At 56.4% G+C, this 26,180-nt stretch overlaps 1 protein-coding gene across 1 annotated transcript; it reads left to right on the top strand.

Annotated features, from left to right (window-relative positions):
• The first annotated feature begins 3,927 nt into the window (after nucleotides 1-3,927).
• On the top strand, nucleotides 3,928-25,018 carry PLLP (plasmolipin). The gene is made up of 4 exons (XM_012751433.2): nucleotides 3,928-4,181; nucleotides 20,942-21,115; nucleotides 22,775-22,897; nucleotides 24,002-25,018. Exons 1-4 carry the CDS (start codon nucleotides 4,047-4,049, stop codon nucleotides 24,116-24,118), a joined length of 549 nt encoding a protein of 182 aa, XP_012606887.1. The 5' UTR covers nucleotides 3,928-4,046; the 3' UTR covers nucleotides 24,119-25,018.
• Nucleotides 25,019-26,180: the final 1,162 nt, after the last annotated feature.

Here is a 26,180-nt window from a genome sequence, read left to right as displayed (position 1 = left end):
AAACCAGCCTGAGCAAGAGCAAGACCCTGTCTCTACTAAAAATAGAAAGAAATTAGCTGGACAAGTAAAAAAATATATATATATATATATAAATTAGCCGGGCATGGTGGCACATGCCTGTAGTCCCAGCTACTCGGGAGGCTGAGGCAGGAGGATTGCTTGAGCCCAGGAGTTTGAGGTTGCTGTGAGCTAGGCTGATGCCAGGTACTTTAGCTCGGGCAACAGAGTGAGACTCTGTCTCCAAAAAAAAAAAAAAAAAAGTTCCTAATTTGGGGAGATTATCCTGGAGTATCTGAGTTGGCCCTAACCCAATCACAAGTGTCCTTATAAGGGGAGGGGGGCGGCGTTTATACACACAGAGTCGGAGGCAATCTGACCTCCAAGGCAGAGACAGGGGTGATGAGGCCACAAATCAAGGAACGCCAGCAGCCACCAGCAGATGCTGGAAGAGCAGGGACGGGATTCTCCCCTAGAGCCTGCAGAGGGAACACGGCCCCAAGGACACCTCGATTTTGGCTCTTGCCACAGTTTGGGAGATTTGGACTCAGTGAAACTGATTTCAGACTTCCGGCCTCCACAACTCTTGGAGAACAAATTTCTGTTAAGCCACTAAGTTTGTGGTAACTTGTTACAGCAACCACAGGACGCTGATACAATCATCTAAATAGCCCTGTGTGATCTGGCCCCCGCCAGTGTGTCCAATCACACACGCGCTCACTCGGCTCCAGCCCCACGAGGAACCTTCTTTCTGTTCTTCAAACTGTCTAGCTCGGCCCAGCCTCAGGGCCTTTGCACTTACTAATTTCTTCCCCAGATCTTCTCAAGACTAGCCACTACTCATCATTTATTTATTTATTTATTTATTTATTTGAGACAGAGTCTCACTCTGCCACCCGGGCTAGAGTGCCATGGTGTCAGCCTAGCTCACAGCAACCTCAAATTCCTGGGCTCAAGCGATCCTCCTGCCTCAGCCTCCTGAGTAGCTGGGACTACAGGCATGAACCACCATGCCCAGTGATTTTTTCCTATATATTTTTAGTTGTTGTCCAGCTATTTCCTTTCTATCTTTAGTAGAGACAGGGTCTTGCTCTTGCTCAGGCTGGTTTTGAACTCCTGACCTTGAGCGATCCTCCTGCCTCAGCCTCCCAGAGTGCTAGGTTTATAGGCGTGAGCAACCACGCCCGGGGCCACTACTCATAATTTAGATCTCTGCATAAATGTCACCTCCTCCAACAGGTCTTCCTTGACCACCCTATCTAAAAATCACCTTCTGGTCACTCTCTGTCACATCCCCCTGTTTTATTTTAGTCTCAGCATTTGTTGCTATCTTAAATTATTATTCCTCCCCGGTTTATGACTTGTTATCTCCACTAGAAAATGGGAGCCAGTGAATGAAATCCTGTCACTTGGCAACAAGGATGAACCCAGCGGGCATTGTGTTAAGTGAAACAAGCCGGGCACAGGGGGACAGATACCACATAATCTCACTCCTATGTGGAATCTAAAGAAATTGATTTCACAGAAGTAGGGAGCAGAAGAGTGGCTAAAGGAGACTGGGGGAGGAGGTGAGGGGAAAAGATGACAACAGGGGCAAGTTACAGTTTGACAGGAGGTGTCCTGTCAAATTCTGGTGTCCCATTGTACAGTAGAGACGGGGTCTTTCTATTTATAGTAGAGACGGGGTCTCACTCTTGTTCAGGCTGGTTTCAAACTCCTGACCTTGAGCAATCCACCCTCCTAGGCCTCCCAGAGAGCTAGGATTACAGGCGAATTTCTTTTTATTTACAGTAGAGACGGGTCTGGGTCTTGCTCAGGCTGGTTTTGAACTCCTGACCTCGAGCAATCCACCTGCCTCGGCTTCCCAGACAGCTAGGATTACAGGCGTGGGCCACCTCGCTGGCCGGCCGTGTACCGAGAAAATTTTGAATGTTCTCACCGCAAAGAAATGATAAATGAGGTGATAGATATGCTAAATACCTCGATCTGATTATTACACTATGTACACATGTGTCAAAACATCACACTAGGCCGGGCGCAGTGGCTCACGCCTGTAATCCTAGCACTCTGGGAGGCCGAGGCGGGCGGATTGCTTGAGGTCATGAGTTCAAAACCAGCCTGAGCAAGAGTGAGACCCTGTCTCTACTATAAATAGAAAGAAATTAATTGGCCAACTAAAAATATATAGAAAAAATTAGCCGGGCATGGTGGCGCGTGTCTGTAGTCCCAGCTACTCGGGAGGCTGAGGCAGGAGGATTGCTTGAGCCCAGGAGTTTGAGGTTGCTATGAGCTAGGCTGACGCCACAGCACTCACTCTAGCCTGGGCAACAAAGTGAGATTCTGTCTCAAAAAAAAACCAAAATAAAAAAACAATCACACCACACCCCGTAAATATGTACAATGATAACATATTAATTTAAGAAAAGAGAGAGTGGAATTCAAGAAAGTCCTGTCTAAGGCCAGGCGCCAGTTGCTTAGGCCTGTAATCCTAGCACTCTGGGAGGCCAGGCGGGCAGATTGCTCAAAGTCAGGAGTTGGAAACCACCTGAGCAAGAGCGAGATCCCATCTCTACTATAGATAGAAAGAAATTAGCCGAACAACTAAAAATAGAAAAAATTAGCCGGGCATGGTGGCACGTGCCTGTAGTCCCAGCTACTCGGGAGGCTGAGGCAGGAGGACTGCTTTTGAGCCCAGGAGTTTGAGGTTGCTGTGAACTAGGCTGATGCCATGGTACTCACTCTAGCCTGGGCAGCAAAGTGAGACTCTGTCTCAAAAAAAAAAAAAAAAAGAAAGCCCTGTCTAGCCCTGCTGAGTAGCTGGGACTACAGGCATGCGCCACCATTCCCTGCTAATTTTTTCTATATATATTAGTTGGCCAATTAATTTCTTTCTATTTATAGTAGAGACGGGGTCTGGCTCTTGCTCAGGTTGGTTTCGAACTCCTGACCTCCAGCAATCCACCAGCCTCGGCCTCCCAGAGTGCTAGGGTTACAGGCGTGAGCCACCCTGCCGGGCCACCCTGTCTAGTTGGGCCTGACATGTAGTAGGTGCTTGGCAAACACTGGTTGATGAATGAATGAATGAACTATGTGTACAAACGTCTATGCCTCAAGGTGTGTGCGCGCACGAGGGTTTTAGGGTGCATGGGGAGCAATGAAATTGTTTTATTTTTATTTTTTTAATCTCAGCATATTTCGGGGGTATAAATATTTAGGTGACATATATTGCCTTTGCCCCGCCCGGAGCAATGAAATTGTAACCTTGACATCACCTCCACCTTCCGGGCGACCGTCCTCCCTCACCGCGTGCCAGCCAGCCTCTTTGCACGCAGTGTTCCGTGCCTTCCCCGCGACAGCTCCGATGTCCCTTCCTATCTATGACAGACAAGGGCCCTGAAGCTCAGCTACCTTCGAAGTTGTGTGCAGTGTGCTCAGAAGCGAGACCTGCATCTGCAGTCACAAAAGGCCCCGACCCCAGCGCTCCCGCGCGCCCACCGTTCACGCAGACCATCCCCTCCTGCGCGCCGGGTGTCCCGGGACTCGGCCGGCGTCGGCGCGCGGGGCTGCGATCCCGCTTCACGGAGGGACGCCCAGAGAGGCGCGGGGCTCGGCCAGGGCACCATCTGGGAGAGGGGCCTCTCGGCGGGCCGCCGCCACTTACCCCGAGGCGCGGAGGCTGGGCGCCGGGAGCGCGGGGGAACCCCAGCAGGCGCTGTCCGGGGTGACCCGCGCGCCCGTCTAGGCCGGTGCTGGCGGAGCCACCCCGCCGACCCGGGTTTCAGTCTTGCGGGGCGAGAAGCGGCCCGGGCCGCGAAGGGGCGGTGGCGGCGGCCCGCCCGGCGAGCGAAGGGTTAAGGGGGCGGGCCGCGCGGGGCGGGGCGGGGCGGGCTCGGGGCGCACCTGGCGGCCCTGGCTCCCCGCCCCGACGCCCGGCGCAGCGCCCGCAGCCGCAGCGGGAGCCCCGGGGACGGCGGCGCGGGAGCCGGCACCCTCCGCTGCAGGGGCGGCGACGGCGGCCGGAGCGACGGCGGGAGGCGAGCCGAGGCGCCATGGCCGAGTTCCCGTCCAAAGTGAGCACGCGGACCAGCAGCCCCGCGCAGGGCGCCGGCGCCTCCGTCTCGGCGCTGCGCCCGGACCTGGGCTTCGTGCGCTCCAGCCTCGGCGCGCTCATGCTGCTGCAGCTGGTGAGCCGCGCCCGGGGGCTGGGGGGGGGCTCCCGGCGCGCCCGGAGGGCTGGGGGACCCCGGGGGCTGCGTCGGTTCTTCGCGGCCCAAACTCTCCGTACCGAGGCGCAGAGGCGCCCCGACGCGCCCGGCCTACCCCGGGCGCGCCCCGCAACCCCTCAGCGCCGTCCTTGCGAGCCCGCGCGCGCACCCGCTGCAGAGTGCCCACTCTCCCACGCCCCATCGCCAGCCCTCCGAGGTGGTCACCAACGGCCACAAAAGCGCCCGCGTGAGCCACGGTCACTGCGCACAACTCCATCATCCCCTCCTTCTCCCCCTCCCTGCCCCTCTCCGCCGGTACTGTGCCCCCAGCCCTCCAGGGAACCCACTCCGGGGCAAAGTCCGCTCTCGGCCACCTCTGCCCAGCCCCCAGCGGCTCCGCGTGGCCGCGCCCGTCTGTCTAATCGAGAGGGCACATCCGCCCGCCCGCCCGGCGCGTGCACTCCGGCGCGGCTCCTGCGCCCGAGCCGGGCTCTTCTGGCTGCCTCTGGGTGGCCCGCCGGGTTCCAGCCGGTTTGGCCTGCCCCACGGGGCCGCGATGCGGCGCCCTGCGCCGGGGGAAGGGATTACTGAGGAAGGGGAGGCAAAGTTCCTACCCCTCCCGGGCCCCTGTGCAGCCCCAGTTGAGGCGGACCGATGGGAAGGCGCCCGCCCCGCGCCGGTCACGGTCACGGGCCCGGGCATTCGCTGTCTTCCCCTTGTGCCCTCCGCCGAGGGGCTGGACGCTGGGCATCTGCTCCTGCGGTCCCGCGGGAGGCGTCCCCGCCCGCAGAGGACCGTTTCCAGGTCACTAGGGTGGAACTGGACAGGGGTCAGGGTCCATTTCCCTTCGCGATCCAGCGAGTGGCCAGAGCCCGCCGTCCCCTACTGCGGGGTGCTGGCGAGGCTGCCAGGCCGGGGAGGAAAGCAGGTGGTCACACCAGGCCGAACCCTGGGCTGAGATCGGGTCTCCCTTCGCCCACCTCCACCTGCGTCCCTGCCGTCTCCATTTCCGGATTTCTCAGATCTCCCTTTGTGGGCGCCCTCCCCCACCCGCCTCTGAATCTCCTGCAGAATGCAGATTCCTGGACCCCAGCCCCAGGGGCAAATGCGGATTTGGAATTGGAATCTCGGGAAGTGAGGCCAGAAATCTACATTTTTAATTCCTCCCAGAGTTTGTTTGTTTTGTAGAGGGAGATTCTATCTTGGGGGCAGGGGGCACGTAGAGGGTGGGTTCTGGGCTCATTTAAATCTGCAGACAGGCAGAGCCACTGGCCCGGGGCTGCAGGGGTGCTGGGCTCCGTGCTGGTCGTGAGGGGCACAGCCCTGAGCAGCTTCCGGGTGCCCAGGCCCAGGCAGCTTGTGAGAAGGGGTGTCCACCGGCAGAGAGGAAGACCAGTGCCCTGACCAGGAAGGCTTCATGGAAGAGGTGGCTTTGAGCTGGGGCTTCACTGAAATCTGAGGCAGGGGCAGGGAAAGGGTGTTCCAAAGCGGGGGCGCAGTGTGAGCCCAGACCTGGTGGCCGGACGAAGGCAGGTTCGGAGGTAGCTAGCGGACAGGCTGGTGAAGCTGGAGGTGAAGCGCTTGTTTCTGGCGCAGCCAGAAGCCCAGGGCCTTGCATACCTCTGCCAGCGACAGGGACTTGGTTCTGTTGGTGGCCTTAGGAGCTTTTAGAACAGCAGAGGATGACTGGCACAGCAGGGTGAATCCTGAGGGCCACCCGTGGCGGGCAGGACCAGAGCAATGGAGGATCACTATACCGGGGATGAACGGAGTTGGAATTAGAGCGGGCAGGGCCCTGCGGTGGACTGCAGGGACCCGACCGCTGGAGGAGGCTTATGTTCCTGATGCGGGGTCCCCCATGGGCCCAGCAGCCCAGTGCAGCCCTGAGCATCTGGGGCCCATCTCACAGATGCGGACACTGAGGCCTGGGCAGAAGCTAGCACTGGCCAGGAGTGGCATGGTGGTGCTTAGCACGTGGGCTGCAGGCTCTCGGGGACTAGGTGTGGGGCATGGGCGCCCTTGGCCCCTTTCCTGCAGTGTGTTTGGTTGGTGGGACGAGGGCCTCTCGTCGGGGTTCTGGAGACCCCCACACCTTCTCATGCCTTCAGCGATCTGCTCGCTGGAGAAGCTGTTTCTCTGGTAGGACCATCCACTAGGTCTGACGTGGGGGTTCGCCCCCCAGGCACCACTGTCTGCTGAAAAGCCGTGCTGGCTCCCATCTGCCGGGCAAGCACCAGGCCCTTCGCCAAGGGCTTTGTATCTTTTCTGGCCCATTTTACAGGTGAGGAAACTGAGGCTCAGAGGTCAGTTCTTTGCCCTCCTCCAAAGAAGTGAGTTTTCTGGCCCATGGTCTTAATTCCACTCTCTGCCTCCTGCCCAGGCTCTGGCACCGTGGAGTGGGTGATGGAGACGCCAGGCCCAGTGCCTGCTCGCCAGAGCTCGTGGTCAGTTGCCCCAAGTACCTGCTTCCCTGCAGGGATCAGGGAAGGCTGCATGGAGGAGGCGGTAATGAGAAGATGGACGCTAATTCCCCATCAAACCCCCTATTTCCCAGAATATGGTGACTGCTCTTGGTGTGGCAGGAAGGGGAGGCGAGTAGAAAGACCCCCAGCTCCTTAAGAGGACGCGTTCTTCATCCAGTATCACAACACGTCCTGAAGAGCCAGCCTCAGTATTCTTCACACGCGTCTGTTGGTGTTCGCTGATTTGTCACACCCCTCATGCCATCTAGTTCCAGAAAGAGCACTAGAGGGAATATGATAGGAAGCCAAAGACAAAAGAGTTAAAAGTATTATTTTTAAGAGCTGGTGCTGCACAGTGGGGAATTGACTTATAGCAAATTGAAGGCTGTTGATTCTTCGTTGAACTTCCTGGCAGCCTAGGCAAAAAGGGAAATATGAATTTATATAGACAGCCTCTTAAAAAAGGAGGCAGGCAAGTTTGATCAGTTTGATCTAGAGACAATTCTTTTTGTAAAAAAAAAAAAAAGGCCTTGTGATGCTGCGGATCTTTGTGTGGCTAAACAGTGGGTCCCCACCCTTTTTTCGTACCAGGGAATGGTTTCATGGAAGACAGTTTTCCCACAGACCGGGGGTGGGGGGGTGTGGGGGTGGGGTGCAGAGCTGGGGGAGGCCCATTTCCTAACAGGCCAAGGACTGGTACTGGGCCTGGGCGCATGGGGACCACAGGGCTGGGGTGTAGGAATGTGAAAGTTTATCTGCTTATGGTGGATCTGGTGCCTTTTTAGAATAAGTATCAAGTGCATGCTGTTAAGTGCCCATCTCTCTCTTATTTTTTTTTAATCTTCTCTAAGCCCTGGGGACAAGGATGATCTTATCTGTGTTTACTGATGAGGAACCGGCTCAGAGAAGGGGAAGAACTTGTCCAAGGTCACACAGGGTAGAGTGTTGAGTCAGGATTTGCATTTGGATCTGGAAATCCTAGCTATGCCTCCAGATGTTTTTTGGAAGGGTGGGGGAGGGGTTTTCCTCCAGTGCTTTGGAGGGGAAGGAGGAGGGGAATGGGTCTCCCTTTAGGAATGGAGACTTGTAGGGGCCAGGACCACTGGGTGGGGGGCTCTGATGGGCCTAGCTACAGGGGAGAGAGCAGCAAGGAGGAGCCTCCGGGCAGCCCACAGCTTGTATGAAGGCTTGCGGTCCAAGGGCATCCTGGAGCCCAGGACACGGAAGCTGTGTGAACGCCCTGTGGCATGCAGTTGGCCCCTTCTGTCCTTCTTGCCTTGCCTCCTGGGATGGGGGTGGCCACACAATCCCCACTTTGCAGGTGAATAAACAGAGATCAAAAACCTCACAGGCCATTAGATCACAGTGATCCATGGGTGGTGCTGAGGGTGTGCATGGGTGCACAGGCCTGGAAGTGGAGAGCCTTGGGTTCCAATCCCGGCTCTGCCCCTTTCAGGCTGCACGGTCTTGGGGAAGTTCCGTAATGCGCTGAGCCTCAGTTCCTTGTCTGAAACAGGATGCAGGTGGGATGATGAGAAACGAGGAAGGTGATGCCTGCAAAGGCTTAGCATAGTGCATGTTGGAATGAAGGCATTTAGGATTCACGGGATCACAGGAGCCAAGGGCTCTTCTGCAAGCTTGAGAGAGCCCTCAGCTGCATCTTTAACATGAACTTGCATACTTCTAGCGACAGGGAGCTCAGTGCCTCTTCAGGCTGCCCGTTCTATCCTTGGGCACTTGAGAGAATTAGAAAGTTCTTCCTTACGGTGATCCAGGTTCTGTCTCCGGCCCCAGCAGGCAGGCCCACTCCTCTCCAGGTGGAGGGCAGGGCAAGGCCTGAAAGTCACCTCCAGCCTCCAGGAAGGGGCTGCCTAGACGAAATTGCTGGAGTCCAAGGCGCATGAGGACGGGTTGGGATTGCAGCACTGGCGTTTGTGGGTGGTTCCGTGTCTGTGGTCTGGCATTCCAGGCCCTCATGCTTGCCATCTTCCTCCCACCCATGCCCTGCGCAGAGCAAGGCATGCCTTGTGTGGCCAGTTCCCTCCACGCTTCCCACGTATTGCAGTGGGGAGGGCATTGAGTGTTTGGAAATTAATTTATAATCATGGTCTGGCATGGGGCCCATGCCTGTAATCCCAGCACTTTGGGAGGTCAAGGTGGGAGGAGCACTGGAGGCAGGAGTTCAAGACCAGCCTGGGCAGCATAGCAAAACCCTGTCTACAAAAAATTAATAAGCATACCTATACTCCCTGCTACTTGGGAGGCCAAGGGAGGATTGCTCCATTCCAGGAGTTTGAGGTTTCAGTGAGCTATCATTGTGCCACTGCACTCCAGTCTGGGTGACAGAGTGAGACCCTGTCTCTTAAAAAATATTTTTTAAATAAATTTTAATTGCATAGTGAATATATGAATACATTCTCCCTGCAAAATAAAAACCTCTATAGATAAGACTAAAGTTGTCTTTGGATCACCCACCCCCCACCCTATGGGAACAACTATTTTGGGGTGTTCCTAGTCCTTTCTCTGTGCATTTTTGGAAACATTCATGGTTTGATTCTGTGTCTTTTGTTCATTCAGCAAGTTGCCCCTGGAAGCATCTGAGATCTCCGAGACTGGTCTCCCTCCTTATTAACTGTCATAGAGGAGTCCATAGTGTCCCTGCAGCCCCAGCTCATTTAGCTGTTTCTTTATTCGTGGGTTTTTTTTTTTTTTTTTTTTTTTTTTTTGAGACAGATTCTCGCTTTGTTGTCCAGGCTAGAGTGAGTGCCGTAGTGTCAGCCTAGCTCACAGCAACCTCAAACTCCTGGGCTCAAGCAATCCTGCTGCCTCAGCCTCCCGGGTAGCTGGCACTATAGGCATGTGCCACCATGCCCAGCTATTTTTTTCTATATATATTAGTTGACCAATTTCTTTCTATTTATGGTAGAGACGGGGTCTCACTCTTGCTCAGGCTGGTTTCAAACTCCAGACCTTGAGCGATCCGCCCGACTCAGCCTCCCAGAGTGCTAAGGATTACAGGTGTGGGCCACCGCCCCCGGCCTCTATTGGTGTTTTGTTCTTTGAAAAAATCATATAGGCACGGCGCAAAACATTCAAATGGCACAGAGGGTGATCATGAGAATGTAGTCTCTCATCCCTGACCAACCCCGTCTGCCCTGGCCCCGGGCAATCACCGTGGCGTGCGCATCATTCCAGGGTGAGTCTGTGCATATTTCTCCACCTCACCCCTACCCTAGCTTAAAAAGCTTCAGATGGGAGCACTCCATGCTGGTGCCAGGCCACGCTTTTCCCCCTGGGCAACACACCTAGGGATGTTCTATACCAACGCCCAGTGCACTGTGTAGATCTTTATTTTTTTCATACATTTATCCACTTAATTTTTTTTTTCTTGAGACAGAGTCTCGCTCTGGTGCCCCGCCCTGGCTAGAGTGCTGTGGCATCAGCCCAGCTCACAGCAACCTCAAACTCCTGGGCTCAAGCGATCCTCCTGCCTCAGCTTCCTGAGTAGCTGGGACTATAGGCATGCACCACCCTGCCTGGCTGATTTTTTCTATGTACACTTTTAGTTGTCCAGCTAATTTCTTTCTATTTTTTTTAGTAGAGATGGGTTCTTGCTCTTGCTCAGGCTGGTCTCGAACTCCCGAGCTCATGGGATCCTCCGCCTTGGCCTCCCAGAGTGCTAGGATTACAGGCGTGAGCCACCGTGCCTGGCCCACTTAATTTCTTTAATAGATAATATATTTACAGTTCTCAAGAATAAAATAGAGTGGGAAAGAGTACAGTGAAAAATCTGTCTCCTTTTGGTTAGGATTGACTCCTTTATGCCCACTTTCCTATATATAATTTTAAGACTTTCTGTAAGAAGATCCATGCAAACGTGGCTATAGATTCTTTCCGGTCCCCATCTTACCCAAGAGCTGTAGTCTGGCCACATCCTTTTGTACCTTTCCTTTTTCACTTAAAAAAATGTAGCTTTAGCCGGGTGAGGTGGCTCACACCTGTAATCCTAGCACTCTGGGAGGCCAAGGCGGGAGGATTGTTTGAGCTCAGGAGTTCGAGACCAGCCTCAGCAAGAACAAGACCTCATCTCTACTAAAAAAATAGAAAGAAATTAGCTGGACAACTAAAAATATACATAGAAAAATTTAGGGGGCCATGGTGGCGCATGCCTGTAGTCCCAGCTACTCGGGAGGCTGAGGCAGGAGGATTGCTTGAGCCCAGGAGTCTGAGGTTGCTGTGAGCTAGGCTGACATCATGACACTCTAGCCCGGGCACCAGAGTGAGACTCTTGTATCAAAAAAAAGAAAAAACAATGTATCTTGGGGGCGTGTTTTAGTTCCAGTGTGTGGAGCACGATAGCTTCCCTTTCTATGGCTTCTGTGTCCACGTGCAGCTGTGGTGTGATTTGTGTGGTCAGTCCCTTTGTTGACAGACACACTGGGCTTCCCATTCTTTTGCTGTCACAGCCCCTGCTGCAAGGGATGATGTCACACGTGCCACTGAGCGCATCTGCCCGATACACTTCCAGAGTGGAGCTGCTGGGTGGGAGGGTGTGTGCTGTGGAGATTTTGACAGAGGTTGCCAAATGCCCTCCAGAGAGGCTGTCCCCATCCGTCCCTGGCAGGTGCCTGTCCCCACACCCTTCTCCCCGCCAACATGGCCACTTAACACACTTCTGGATGTGCTCCAATCTGATAGGCCTAAATGATAGGTCCATGTAGTATTATTGTCATTTCTCTTAAATGATTGAGGTGGACCTTTTAAACATGCTTAGGAGTCATTTGTGTATTTCCTTGTCTGTCTTCTTTGCCTGTTCTACTAATCGTTGCTCTTGGTCTCATCAATTGCTAGGAGCTCTAGAAAATCTGCAAATATTTTTTCTCTAATTTTCTTTTTAATTTGACTTTGCTCATAGTGTTTTTATGCCATGCAGAATTTTGTTTTACTTTATGTTGCTGAATTTCTTTTTCCCTTTTGCTTTCTGGTTTCTGGAAATTGAATCATAGTTAGGCTCTTCCCACTCCAAGGTAATAAAGAAGTTCTCCTCTGTAGGACTTAGAAAATCTCACATCAAGGCCGGGCGTGGTGGCTCATGCCTGTAATCCTAGCACTCTGGGAGGCCGAGGCGGGAGGATTGCTCAAGGTCAGAAGTTCAAAACCAGCCTGAGTGAGACCCCGTCTCTACCATAAAAATAGAAAGAAATTAATTGGCCAACTAATATATATATATAAAAATCAGCCAGGCATGGTGGCGCATGCCTGTAGTCCCAGCTACTCAGGAGGCTGAGGCAGCAGGATTGCTTGAGCCCAGGAGATTGAGGTTGCTGTGAGCCAGGCTGACGCCTCGATACTCACTCTAGCCTGGGCAACAAAGTGAGACTCTGTCTCAAAAAGAAAAAGAAAAACTTTGCAGAATGTTGTCATTTGTGTAGAAGAAATACACACAGATACAAGACATGTTGATCTAAAATATGTGTGTGTGTCTGATAGAAGTCTCTGGAGAGACACATTAGCAAAAAACCACTCTTGGTTGCCCCTGGAGAAGAAATTGAGTATCAGGGAAAGAGGGAGACAATTGCTTATTAAATATGCTATTTGGTTACCTACCATGTCATATGTATTACATATTTCAAAAATAAAATGACATTAAATAGCTTTCAAGTAAATGAAAATATGGAGTAAAAAAGTAGTACAGGTGGGGCGCGGTGGCTCACGCCTGTAATCCCAACACTCTGGGAGGCCAAGGCAGGTGGATTGCTCGAGGTCAGGAGTTCAAAACCAGCCTGAGCAAGAGCGAGACCCCGTCTCTACTATAAATAGAAAGAAATTAATTGGCCAACTAATATATATATAGAAAAAATTAGCCGGGCATGGTGGTGCATGCCTGTAGTCCTAGCTACTCGGGAGGCTGAGGCAGGAGGATCGCTTGAGCCCAGCAGTTTGAGGTTGCTGTGAGCTAGGCTGACACCACGGCACTCACTCTAGCCTGGGAAACAAACCAAGACTCTGTCTCAAAAAAAAAAAATAGTAGTACAGGTAGTTTGTGGATATGGCAGAAGCTGTGAAGGTGGTGTTTGAATGCCGGGCCCAGAGAGGGAAAGATACTTTCCCAGGATCACACAGCAGTGAGCACTAGCCCTGAGTTCTGTGTTACTGGCAGAGTGACCTTGGGTGATTTTCCCAACCATCCCTAGGTGGGAAGAGGAGATCCGTCTCAGAGACGATGGGGGTAAAGTCTCCGAGGCTGTTGCTGTTTCTGTCGTCCTGGCAGGGCTGGGTGTTGGCCACTCCTTGTCAGCTGGGGAGTTGCTTGTGGCAGAATTCAGTGAGGATGAGGACCCCAGTTTCCCACTCATAGGTTGGGGGGGGCCCGGGCTGGGTGGTCAGCCTGGTCTCCATGGTGACTGGGAACCAGGGTGGTGGCGGTGGTGGGATTGTTTCTCTCGGCAGCTCTGTGACCCCAGCCCTGATTCTGACAGAACCGGGGCCAGGCCCTTTGCTGAGGGCTGAGCTGTCCCCTCCTGTTTGCCCAAGGAGGAGAGGCCAGGTGACACCTCAGGGCCTCACAGGGAGGCCAGGGCTGAAGGTCACACAGGGCCCGGGGTACGAGCTGCTGGGCAGCAGACCTGGGCCTGTTCTGGGATGTTCAGCTTTAATCTGGGGCTGGGGACGGTGGCCTGTGTGAGGGTAGCAGGATGGGGCACCGGCCCCTCCTTGAAGTCGAGTGCCCGAGGCTTGCTCAAGTCACCCAGCACATGGGGCCGGGGCGGGATTAGAACCAGCGTCTCAGGAAGGAGGGCTAGGCAGCGAGGAAGACCGTCCCCTCAGCCCGTCCCCACCTCCATTCCCCAGCAGGCAGAGGCCAGGCCCATGTGTCGGGACATGCCCGAGGTGGCAGCCCCCTCGCTTGGCATGCTGGGAACACGGGCCTCCTGTTATCCCGGCGGCCCTGGGTTCGAGCTCCGCCCTGCCCCTCTCTGCTCTGGCCTGATGCTTCCTTCAAACCAAGTAGTCTCCAGGGGAGCGTCCTGGGAATTGGTGACAGAAGCAGGAGAGTCCGGGCCGCAGAATTGTCCAGGTCCCATCTATTACCATGTAAGACCTTGGCCCAGGTCCAGAGCTTCCAAGAGCCTCAGTTTCCCTCATCTGTGACATGGGCCAAGTGCTCCCCTTGACAGAGTTGGGCCCAGAGGAAGGAAGCCGCTGGGAGTGAAGTCCTGGCGGGGGTGGGGTGGGGGTGGGAGAGGGGCAGGGGTGGAGCCAGACGAAGGCCAGGACTCCACCTGGGGCTCCACAAGGGGGTCAGGCCTTCCTGGACAGGCCCAGGCGGGCTTTGTGGGGGAGGCCTGGGAAACCCCGAGGGAAGGAGCTGGGCAGATGAGCTCTGAGTGTCTGGGACCCCACCGCTGCTTGCCCTGGCCAGAGAGGGCCTCAGGGTGTGACGTTAGGGGTCCCCACCCGCCTTCACTCAGCTGGCTGCCTGTGGAGGGACCTGCTTGGTCTGGCCCAGAGGACAGCATGGGACCTGGGGTGGGATTAAGCAGGAAGGAGTTTGAGTTCATGCTGGGAAGGTTTTTCTAAACCCTCAGGGGAGATGTCAAAGTGACAAAGAGGTGGCAGTGGGGGTGGGGCCCCTTGCCAGGGGGTGGGGGCGGCAGGCCACTGGGGCAGGCTGCGGAAACCTCTCCCACCTCTGGGACTGAAACACTCTGCTCTGGGACTGGGGCTCGGGGCTCGGGAATGGGGGGGAATGGGGGGGACGCGCTGAAGGCTGCGCTTGGGAAGACTTGGCGGTGGCCCAGTGTCACCTTCATGCCCTGGCCCTGAGAAGCAGGGCCCGAGCTGGGGGCTGGGTGCGGGGGGGACCCCCCTCGCACCCCCCATTCCCAGGGCCTAGAACGGCGCCTGGCACAGAGCAGGCCCTGGGGAGGGTCTGTCCCGTGACCTAACGACTCCGTTCTTTGACTCACTCTGCCGGTGTTTCTGATAACAGGGGCAGGGGCGGCTAGAGCTGCTAAATACCGTCCGAGATTGGTCGGTTTGGGGCTGGGTTCCGAGTCTGCCCTCACCTTCCTGGGGAGCCGGGGTGTGACGACTGCAGGGTCCCCGAGCGCTCGCGGGATGTGGGCTCGGGGATTCCAAGGTGCCTTCCTCGAAGCCCTCCCGCTCACACAGGGCGGGGGTGGCCTGGCCAGCCCAGGCGCCTGGAGCCTCTGTCCCCTGCCCCTTTGTCTCCTGTGACACAATGGGTGGCTTTTTGTCCCCATAAAGTCCCTTTCACTGCAGGGAGAAGGGCCAGGGCGGGGTGGGGGCTGGGCTGGCAAGTTCTGAGTGTCCCCAGGCTGCCCAGAGGTGTCCTAGTGAGGGGACCCCGGGACGCGTTCGCGTTAAGGCCCTGTCCTGGCCTCCTGGGCGCAGTGGTTGGGCCGCCCTCACATTGTCCATAAAACATGTGGCTTGGTCGCCCGAGCCTAAAAGCTGAAGATTTCCACACACAAATCCAGACTTTTAGTGTCTCCTGAAACATTAGCAGCTCTGGCCACCCCAGGCCTGTGTCCCCACCTGCACCGGCGGTGGCTGTCCTGCTCCAGAGACCCCACCCGCCCCAGCGGGTCCTTTCTGTGGCTGGCTGTGACCTTCGTGTCACCCTACGGGCTCTGAGGTGCTTGCCCTCCGCACGGCTCCCTCCTCCCAGATTTGTCCCCTGCAAGCCCCGACTGTCCAACAGCCCTCACGACCTGCTGGGGCTTGTAACCTTTTCTTTCTCGGCATTTCACCCGCACAGCACGTCCTGAGGCGACAGGATAGGCGTCCCCACTCCCCACCTCCTTCACGTGTCGGGTGAGGAGACAGACCAGAAAGGGCAGGTGACTCTCCCAAGGCCACACAGCGTGTCTACAGAGCTCTGACCCGCCCAGGAAGAGAGGAGGACTGAAAGCAGAGCTGGGTGACCGTGTCGGGGGAGAGGAGGTGGCAGTGCTGGGGGGTGGCGGAATTCCTCCCCAGCCCCGGGGAGAGGGCGGCCTGGCCTCTCACTGCGGGGACGGCAGGGAACAGTGGGCTGAGCCTCCCTGCTCCCTCGGGCAGGCTGGGGTCTCAGGGGTGAAGGGGCTGCCGACAACCCTGGCCTGGGAGGCGCCGGGAGAGCGGGGCTCCGCAGGCTCCTAGGGCCGGCCCGTGCCTGCTACCTGGGTTTGGACACATCATTCTGTCACTGAGGCCGCACACCCTTAAGGAGCTGCATGCACCACCACTACCGCAGCGAGCTGGCTGGAAAACCCACATTCTTTTTCTTTTTTTGAGACAGAGTCTTGCTTTGTCGCCCAGGCTAGAGTGAGTGCCATGGCGTCAGCCTAGCTCACAGCAACCTCAAACTCCTGGGCTCAAGCGATCCTCCTGCCTCAGCCTCCTGAGTAGCTGGGACTACAGGCATGCGCCACCATGCCCGGCTAAGTTTTTCTACATATTTTTAGTTGGCCAATTAATTTCTATTTTTAATAGAGACTGGGGTCTCGCTCTTGCTCAGGCTGGTTTCGAACTCCAGACCTTGAGCGATCCTCCTGCCTCTGTCTCACAGAATGCTAGGATTATAGGCTCGTGAGCAAGTGCGCCTGGCCGGTAGGCACTTTATGGAGATGAAGACCCTGAGGCACAGAGAGGTTAAGCAACGTGCCTGAGGTCACACAGCTAGTAAGTTGGCAGGGCCTGAGCTTGAACCCAAGGAGCTGACAGGCTGACCTTCCATCAGGCCTGGCGCCAACACACACAGCTAAATAAGATCTTGACACCCAGATTCAAAGGGTAGCTGAGAAAGATGTATTTTTGTCCCAGGGCTGCGGTAGCTAAGTACCACAAACCGGGTGGCTTAAAGTGACAGGAATGTACTGTCTCGAGGCTCTGGAGGCCAGAAGTCTGAAATCCAGGTGCTGGCAGGTTGGATGGTCCCGAGGGAGAACCTGTCCCCTGCCGCTCTCCGAGCGGGTGGTGGGCGCCCCGGGCTCTGCCTCCCCAGGGATGTTCTCCCTGTGTGGTCTCTGTGTCCCCGTTTTCTCTTACAAGGACACCATTGGTTGGATGAGGAGCCCACCCCACTCCAGCACAACCTCATCTTGAGGGCGTTGGCGGGGACCCTGTGTCCAGATAATGTCACATTCGCGGGCACCAAGGGTCAGGACTTAAACATGCCAACCCGAAACAGAAGATGAGAGGAAACACCTCCCCAGAGTCGCCGAGGGGCACGCAGCGGGGAGTGGCCCGTCTGGCTGTCACCGTGGGCAGGGCCGAGCTGGCCTCTGGGTCGGGCACTCGCGACGAGTCCGCCCTCTCTGGTCCTGCGGGTGGCTTTAGCAGAAACCTCTCTGTTGCCCAGTTGTTGAGAAGTTTTGGGCGTGCGAAGGTCTTGTGAGTGTGTGCTGCTTGACACCGCGGTCCTCGCACATAAAGAAAACGTTCCTGATCCAAGTTCTTCAGCTTTTCAGAAAAGAAAAAAAAGCACCCTTGAGGGTTCCAGACAGTTCTCTTTGTTTATCTGTAGCATCTGCCCAGGGAGGCGTTGCAGGGCCTCGCGGGAGGATGAAGCTTGGCTCTGTGTGTGTGTGTGTGTGTGTGTGTGTGTAAGAGAGACACAGGGATGTACGTGCAGACGCCTACCGAGAACCATGGGGACAGGGGGACGCATAGGCAGGAGGGACCCAGAGGGAAAGGCAGATGCTCCCAGACACCACACGGCTCCTTCCCATCCCCTCCCCCACCTCCCTGGGTCTGGGGTCACACGTCACCTGGCCAGTGACATCTTTCTTGGCCCCTTATCTAAAAGTGCAGCTGTGACGGTGCTGTCCCCTGTCCCCCTTCTCAGTAGGCTTGCTGGACGTCGGGGCCCAGAGAGACGCACGCACAGGGGCTGAGCTGCGAGCAGAGGGTGTCTGGGTTGTGGGACGAGCCTTCTGGGCAGAGGGGCCTGGACACAGCCCCGGGGGCAGGCGGCAGGGTCAGGGCCTGCTGCGTCACCCTCTGCCCCAGCTGCCTCCGCCGTCCCCCTAGCGGAACGGAGGGGTAGCCCCACTGTAAGGCACGAGTCCCCTGGCCCCTGGGTGCTGCCTGGGAGGGTGTGGCGTGCCCTGCAGCTTCCGGCAGGGTCACCAGACCAGTGAAGGGGTCGGGAGGGTGCCCTGTCCTGAGCAGGGTCGCTGGGGGCTCAGGGACCGGGAGGAACCAGTCTGTCTGGTTCTGGAGGAGGAGTGGACCTTCCTCGTTCCAGGGCAGAAGCCGAGGCCGCCCGGGCACAGGGCCAGCAGCTGCACCGGAACGCTAGAAATTCCCACCCCTGCTTGTGGGTCTGGAAGCCAGGGGCGGGGCTGGAGCGCGGGACAGGGACAGCGGGGAGAGCCCGGGTGCCGGCTGATGGGCCCTTGTTTTCACACATCACTAAATAACTCGTAGTCGCACTGAGTAACCTACCAGTCGTAGGTTCCCGGGAGGGACAGATTTGGGTTCCAGTCCTGCCCTGCCCTTTACCCCCGGTGACCGCGGGCACTCCCTGAGCCTCTGTTTGGGAACTGGGCATAAGGAATAGTCCAGACCTCTGGGGTCTGGCGAAGGCGGGGTTGGTGACTCACGCCTGGTGCACAGTGGGAGGCATCAGGTGGTTATTGCCACCGAGGCTGTGAGTAACAGTACAGATGATTGACAGGTGTGCATTGGCCTAAACCGGAATTGGTCTGTTGCAGTGAACCGAAAATCAACAACAGACCAATTCCGGTTTTCGGTTCACTGCATTTTCCAACGTCCTTTTGGACAGTTGGAACCAGGCCACACGGTGGCTGTGGAGGCCCGTAAGGAATTTGCTTTAAATGAGAAAATAGAATTGGCCTTGGTGTGCCCAGGTCGCACCTGGAGTAGGTGCCGGGCGTGCGGCTCCCAGAGTGTGTTCCCCTGCAGCCCCTGGCCGCACCCAGCCCGTGGCTCCCTGGCGTGTCTGTGTCCGGGCGTCAGGATCTGTCCTGAAACACCTGCCCTGGGCCCTCAGTCGAGGGCTCTGCCCCCAGCTTGGCGTATGCCTGCACCACTGTCCCCACGTCCTCACCTGCCCCGCCCTCACGCAGCCTGCTGGCGGGGTTGGCAGAGAGCACAGGTGTGCAGCGGAGGCTGGCAGGGTGCTGTGTGGGGCGGGGACCCCTGGGAAGGTGGCCTGGAGAGGAGGACGCCTTCCGTGGACCTGAGCCCCCCTTCCTTAGGCAGGAGGAGGCAAGGCCCGGGGCAGGTCACAGGTTGACATCCCTGGCAACTGTGCAGGGCAGGTTTCTGGCCCTACCCCGCACGTGAAGAATCGGGATCATGCGTGCCGGAGCACGTGTTTACGGAGCACATGCCATGTGCCAGGCACTGCAGATCCAGCAATAGGCAAAGCACGGAACTCCTCGTGGGGCCCGAGTTCTAGGGCATGGGCTTCACTCGCGTCACCTGGTGTGGCCCCAGAGGGGAAGGTGCTCGCCCACCCAGCCCCTGACTCCCAAGCCCAGCGTCCCACCTGCCACTCCCCAGTGGGCCGCGCCCTTCCCAAGGCAGACCTCCAGGCAGGGACAGGAAGGGGAGGCAGGAGACTGTCAGGGTGCTGCAGGCCGTTCCTGTCCTGGCCGCAGGGCAGTATAGGGGACCCCTGCAGAAACTTCCCTTCCAGTTCCTGGGGGGCCACTGCAGGGTGGGGTGCCTGGCAGGTGCAGGGGTCCTTGGGGCAGCCCCGCAGCTGGTTCGAGCGGCCAGGGGGACGATTTGTCTCCAAAGACCAGCAGCAGAGGGGGGGGGGTCTTTTTTTTTTTTTTGAGACAGGGTCTTGCTTTGTTGCCCAGGCTAGAGTGAGTGCCGTGGCGTCAGCCTAGCTCACAGCAACTTTAAACTCCTGGCTCAAGCAATCCTCCTGCCTCAGCCTCTCGAGTAGCTGGGACTACAGGCACGTGCCAGCATGCCTGGCTAATTTTTTCTATTTTTAGTTGTTCAGCTAATTTCTTTCTATTTATAGTAGAGACGGGGTCTCGCTCTTGCCCAGGCTGGTTTGGAACTCCTGACCTCGAGCAATCCGCCCGCCTCGGCCTCCCAGAGTGCTAGGATTACAGGCAGGAGCCACCGCGCCCAGCTGGGGGGGGGGGTCTTGTTCCTGGATGTTTCTCTGCGATCCCACTGACTTGTCCTTGAGCTGGTGGCATGTGCCTAGATGCTGGCCCGGGGGGGAAAAGAGAGACGCCTCCGTGCATCTTGATAAAAAATGGAGGCTTTCTCCAAAGCCCCAGGGTAGATCCTGCTGTCGCCTTAGTGGCCACGAGTTCCAGGGAATGCCCTCGTGGAGAAGGGAGGACCCCAAACTCTAGAGGACGGAGCCAGCAAGGAAGAGGGCAGGAGGGCTAGAGAGGCCCAGGACAGTCACGTGAGAGGTGCCACGTGGGCCCTCCCTGGGCCCCACGAGGCCAGTCAAGTCAGCAGACCTGTTGTGTAGACTTCCCTGTGGCCACACCAGCCGAAGCTTGTGCAGTCCAGCCGCGACTTGGCCTCTTCTGGAAAAACAAAAGCAAAAGCAGACACTTGTGTTGTGCTCATTGCTGTACACAAACTCACGGGTCCTTAAAGTAGCTCCACTCGGCTGGGATGCCAGGGCCCATCCTGCCACGTGGGAATGGTGTGACGCACAGGTCCCTTGACGTCTTTGAGGCCGGTGTCACCTGTAAGATGGTAACATCTGTAGAGCAGGGCAGTGGAAGAGTCAGAGATGTGGGGTAGGAGAGGCAGAGGGCAGGGCGGCAGGCGGGAGGTCACCCGCAGGCCCTTGTGACGGTCTCTGCTGGGCCTAGGTAGGAGGAGGACCCATCGATTTCCCACCTCTGGGGCTGTGACCAGCCCTCAAGGATGTGACAGTGACTTGATCTTCCTTTCAGCAGCCAGGGCCCAGGCCCTGTACTGGGTGTTGGGGGCAGGGGGCAGTGGTGACAGACGGCCGTTGCCCCGTCCTCAGAGAGCTCATGGTCTGGGGAAGGAGACAGAATGACAGTCTTAGGTGGTGGGAGCCTGGGAGGCCATGTGAGCATGGAAGAATGTTCTGGAACACAGACTGGAGGAGCGGGAAGGTGTCCTGGAGCACCTGACATCCTAGCTGAGAGTGGAAAGAGGAGTATAAGTTACCAAGCCAGGGCCCCAGCACAGGGGTATACAGCAGGGGCCAAATCAATACTTCTTGACCAAAGGAGAAAGGAGGCCAAGGCTCTGGCAGACTCTGCCCTGTCTCTCCCCCAGGTGCTGGGGCTGCTGGTGTGGGCCCTGATCGCCGACACCCCGCACCACCTGTACCCCGCCTACGGCTGGGTGATGTTCGTCGCTCTCTTCCTCTGGCTGGTGACAATCATCTTCTTCGTCATCTACCTGTTTCAGCTGTACATGAAGCTGTACATGGTGCCCTGGCCGCTGGTGGTGAGTCTGGGTGGGGACATAGGAGGGTGGCTCAGGCTGACCCTGAGAGTGGCTGTCCCTAATGAGAAGTGGCAAGGTGGGGGTGGGGTGGCTGGCGTCCTCCCTGACCACAGCTGGTCTGGTTTTTCTGGTTACCATGAGCCAAGAAGGACACAGGCTTGACCTTGTCCCAGGCAGCAGGCAGAAGTGAGGGGCTGCTCCGCGGATGCATAAGAGGCCACTTGGAATCTCGAAGACATTTTTCCTTCTTGTAGGTGGTTGGGATTTGAGCCTGTGTTGTGTGGGCTTGTCCTCCGTGGCCGGAGCTGGGGGTGAGCTGCCAGGAGTCACCCGGGCCCTCGGGCACCCAGCTGCCGCCAGGGCGAGGCCCCGTGACCGGGCGAGAGGCTGGGTCCCAGGTTTGTCCCAGGACACGGGGCTGAGAGCGGACACAGGAAGTTCCCGGCCAGACACAGAAAGCTGCTGGGTTTTTTTTTTTACTCTGACCCGGAAAACCCCCGCAGCTGGGGTCTGAGGCTTTCAGTGAGCAGAGAGGCGAGAGAGGCACATGATTGTAAGACAAGCAAGGCTGGGACTAGGCGTCATTGTTTGCAATTCAATGACTTTTTAAACTGAGGAAACGCGAGTCATCCTCAAGACAGAATGGGCTTGTTAGATCTCCACGTCACCGGCAGGTGCCAGGCGGTGTTTGCAGGGGTCGCTGGGCTCGGGGAAGATTTATTTATTTAGACAGAGTCTCGCTCTGTCACCCTGGGTAGAGTGCAGTGGTGTCATCACAGCGTGCTGCAACCTCAAACTCCTGGGTTCCGGCGATCCTTCTGCCTCAGTATCTGGGACTACATAAGTGCCCACCACCACACCTGGCTACGTTTTTCTGTTTTCAGTAGAGATGGGGTCTTGCCTTTGCTCAGGCTGGTCTTGAACTCCTGACCTTGAATGATCCTCCTGTCTCGGCCTCCCTGAGTGCTAGGATTACAGGCTTGAGCCACCGCGCCTGGCCAATGTTGGTAATTTCTAAAAAGCGTATGGGGCAAACTGAGTGTTTAAGGGCCGCCAGTTTGAAGACTAACAGACCCAAGTGTGTGGAACAGGGGAGCGGGGCCTGGTGGCCATCCGAGGGCCCCTTCCTGCCAGTCTGCCGAGGTGTCCAGCCAGGGTTGTCTGGGTCCTCCTGCTGTCCTCACCCTGGCATTCGCTCGGGGCCTTGAGCTTAGGATGTGGCCAAAAGGTAGACATAGATGCCTCCCCCAGACGCAGAGAGGGACGTGAGACCCCACCCTGGGAGCAGCCACGGAGCTGGCCCCGCCGTGCTGGGAGGGCCTGGGCTGGCCCTGGGCCACGCTTGGAGCAGCCCATGTTTCTTTAGCTGGTTCAGAGAGACGGGTCACAGATTGGCCTTCTGCTGTGGGGAATGGGTTTGGCCTCATGGGACTTGGCCCTGGCCTGTCCCCAGCACGATAGGCAGTCCCATCATTTCCCCTCCCACTCTCAGCCTTAGGTAAGGGGGACTGCTGCCTTTTGGGAGGAAAGCCCCACGTGTCTGCGTCCCCACCCCCTGGCTACTAAAGGGGTGTGCCAGTGGGAGCCGGGAGGTTCCGGCTCCGTCTCCTCGTCTCTTATGGCTTTTCTCCCCCCACTCCCCACCCTGACCTCCTGCAGTTAATGATCTTTAATGTGGGCGCCACCGTCCTCTACATCACCGCCTTCATCACCTGCTCTGCGGCAGTTGAGCTGACATCCCTGAAGGGCACACGACAGTACAACCAGCGTGCGGCCGCCTCGGTGAGTATGCTCCCTGGGCCCCGCAGCCTGCAGGGGACACAGGCCCGACCAGCGCTTCTGCCCGGAGCTCGCTCAGCTCCCTCCATCTGAGGCCAGGGACCTGCCACCTCCTGAGCAGTTTTCACCCGAACTCTCAGCTGGTCTCGTAGGGGAGCCAGGCTGCTTTCGGGCTCCTATAATTCACAGAAAAACCCTGATGGACCAAAATGCTTGGGGAACAGCGGGTGGTGGACAGTGGAAGTTTTAGGTTAGCTGTTAAGCTTTGTCGTAAATCAGTTGTGCCATGCTGATGTAGGGTGCCTTTGGAGAATCTGTTAAAAACTAGGGACCCTCCGCCTTTGCCAAGTGCACATGCAAAAAACATTTTGGTTTAAACCATTTTGGGAGATTCACGGGCTCTCCCATGAAGCCCAACTGCGGACGCATGGCAAGTGGCCAGTGGTGCCGCAGTCCCCTCCACACCTGCCACGCGTCACTCCCAAGGCCTTGCACCCCTTTCCTCCAGGATCCTGTGACCCCCAGTGAGGAAGAGGAAGGGAGTACCCATCCCTCTTGACAGACAAGGAAACATTGGCACGTAGACGCGGAGTCACAGGCTCGTCATGGCTAAGACCAGGCTAGGGCAGGGTCTAGACCAGCAGTTGGGTTTCCTTACTCTTCCTGGTGAGACTGGTTTTGAAATTAGCACATTCAGTCACAGGGACAGAGACATGGAGCTTCTGAATATGGCTGTAGGTATGAGTATGGCGGTATGAACTGGTTCCAGAAAATTCCTAGGGTGGCCTTTGAATGTTGTCTTTCTAAATCTGAATCCCAGCAAGGTGTCCCCTCGGTCACTCTTATGGTTGCCCTTCTCACAATCTGACACAACTTGCCTGTGTGGTTTTAATTTCCCCGTTAGAAGGTCACGATGGCACCTCCCACGACAGGCTGCTGTCAAGTGTGTAAGGCCAAGAGTGAGGCGTCAACGTCTGGTTCACTGAGGGGCTGTTACTCAGGGTTCACGGTCTGGGCCTGCTGCTTTTGTCACTGTCGCCCTCTTGCTCCCAGTACCCGATACTGGCTCGTACTGACTCGGCCGCGCTCTGCTCTCCTGTCTTCCAGTTCTTTGCGTGTCTGGTGATGATTGCCTACGGCGTGAGCGCCTTCTTCAGTTTCCAGGCCTGGCGAGGAGTGGGCAGCAACGCGGCCACCAGCCAGATGGCCGGCGGCTATGCCTAAAACCACCTGCGCCGTGGCCCACCCTGGGGCTGAAGCTGTCGCAGGGTCACAGTGCAGGGTCACCCCGCAAGCCTGAGGCTGGGGAGCCCCGAGAGGAGTCAGCCCGGAGGGATGATACTTTCCCGCCTCCGCTCATCAGACTCAGCTCTCACCGTGCTCCTAAGGAAACAGGCCCACGTTGGCACACGCACGGGCTGGCAAGAGGCCAACGCCTGAGACCTCGTCCCCAGCCCCCTTATTCAGTGGAAGGTGACGGGGGATCCGGGGCCACTGTCTGCCTTGTTTTTAGAGGACTTCAGCGTCCGAGGCTGGGGCCAGCCCTTCTCGGCAGCACTAACTGCACTAACCTGCCGTAGTGTAAGCCTAACCAGCTACACGTGTCACCTTAGTCTTTGTTCCAGAAGAGCTCTGCAGGCTCCGAAACCATTCCAATTCCTTACAACGCAACTCCGACCCGCACCTGCCCCGAGCCATGTCACTTGTAGGAAGAGGGTTATGATTTTTGACAGCACGGTCTTCTCTGCACGGCGGACAGACCAGTTACTTAAAGCAGATCGGGTGTAAGTGACTTCGCGATGAGGAAAGGCCCATCCAGGTTTCCTTCCTTTCCCAAGCCCGTCTTTCTAACACTCCCCTTGGGAAAAGCTGGCATCCATGCCGACTGCTGCCTTGCCACTGTTGATTAGGCTCATGGGACATGAAGGAGGGAGGGGATCGAGACCTTGCCGGGTAAGTTGTCATGTGTTGGTAGTGACTATGTTGTTTGTTTCTTTTCTTTTTCTTTTTGTACAAAAATAAAGATGGAAGAACTGATTTGGAGAATTGTTGGGGACTCACAGTCGTAGGGGATTGTAAACTTCAGGGAGCTGCAGGTGGACTGAATAAAGGTTCTGAAATGTCTATCACAGGGCAGTTCAGTTTCTGAGTCACTCAGCAGCACAGGCTACTCATGGGCCACCCGCACTTCCTGCCTGCTTTGTCTGCTCCACGCGGTCTGTGCTGGTGTAGACGCAGCAGCCACTGCCTTTTATTCTCAAGTGCTCTAGTCTGACAATAACTAACTTAGTCACCCCTGCTTTGGGCATAAGATTTCAATAATGTCACAAGTTTGTGAAGCTCAGAGGCCACATAATCAAGGTGGCTGGCCATGCTAGATGCCCAGAGCCAGCAGTGACAGCAGACAGGAAAGCATCTCAGCCAGCTGGGCTCCTTCTTCCACGCCACAGAGCATTTTTAGGCACCCTCTGTCCTTTTTAAAAACGTGGGAACAATTAAAATGCAACAAGGTGGGCTGGGTGTGGTGGCTCACACCTGTAATCCTAGTACTCTGGGAGGCCAAGGCTGGCAGATCGCTCAAGGTCAGGAGTTCAAAACCAGCCTGAGCAAGAACTAGACCCCATCTCTACTAAAAAAATTGGCCAACTAAAAATATATAGAAAAAATGAGCTGGGCATGGTGGCGCATGCCTGTAGTCCCAGCTACTCGGGAGGCTGAGGCAGAGGATTGCTTGAGCCCAGGAGTTTGAGGTTGCTGCGAGCTAGGTTGATGCCACGGCACTCTAGCCTGGGCAATGTAGTGAGAGTGTCTCAAAAAAAAAGAAAGAAATCAGAAAGCCTACTTAAAATATTAAGCTTGCCTTTTTTTTTTTTTCGTGAGTAGAAATTTCCCTTTCTTTTTGCTCTGATTCCATCAGTTAACCTCTGGACTTGCCCACTTGCCCTTTCTCAACCAGGCAGGCTGCTCAACAGGTCTTACAAAGTGCCTCCCACCTCCCTGGCCTGTGGTGGACAGTCCCATTGATAAGAAGAGCAGGAAGAGAAAGCAAGCCCAGGACAGGTGGCATTTTAAAAAGCTGGCTCTGAGGGCCGGGCGTGGTGGCTCACGCCTGTAATCCTAGCACTTTGGGAGGCCAAGGCAGGCGGATTGCTCAAGGCCGGGAGTTCGAAACCAGCCTGAGCGAGACCCCGTCTCTACCAAAAATAGAAATAAATTAATTGACCAACTAAAAACATATATACAAAAAATTAGCCGGGCATGGTGACGCATGCCTGTAGTCCTAGCT

This window comes from Microcebus murinus, chromosome 20 (genome assembly GCF_040939455.1).
Source record: "Microcebus murinus isolate Inina chromosome 20, M.murinus_Inina_mat1.0, whole genome shotgun sequence".
Lineage (NCBI taxonomy): Eukaryota > Metazoa > Chordata > Mammalia > Primates > Cheirogaleidae > Microcebus > Microcebus murinus.
The sequence above is the reverse complement of the archived record's forward strand: the minus strand, read 5'-3'. Positions and strand labels throughout refer to the sequence as shown.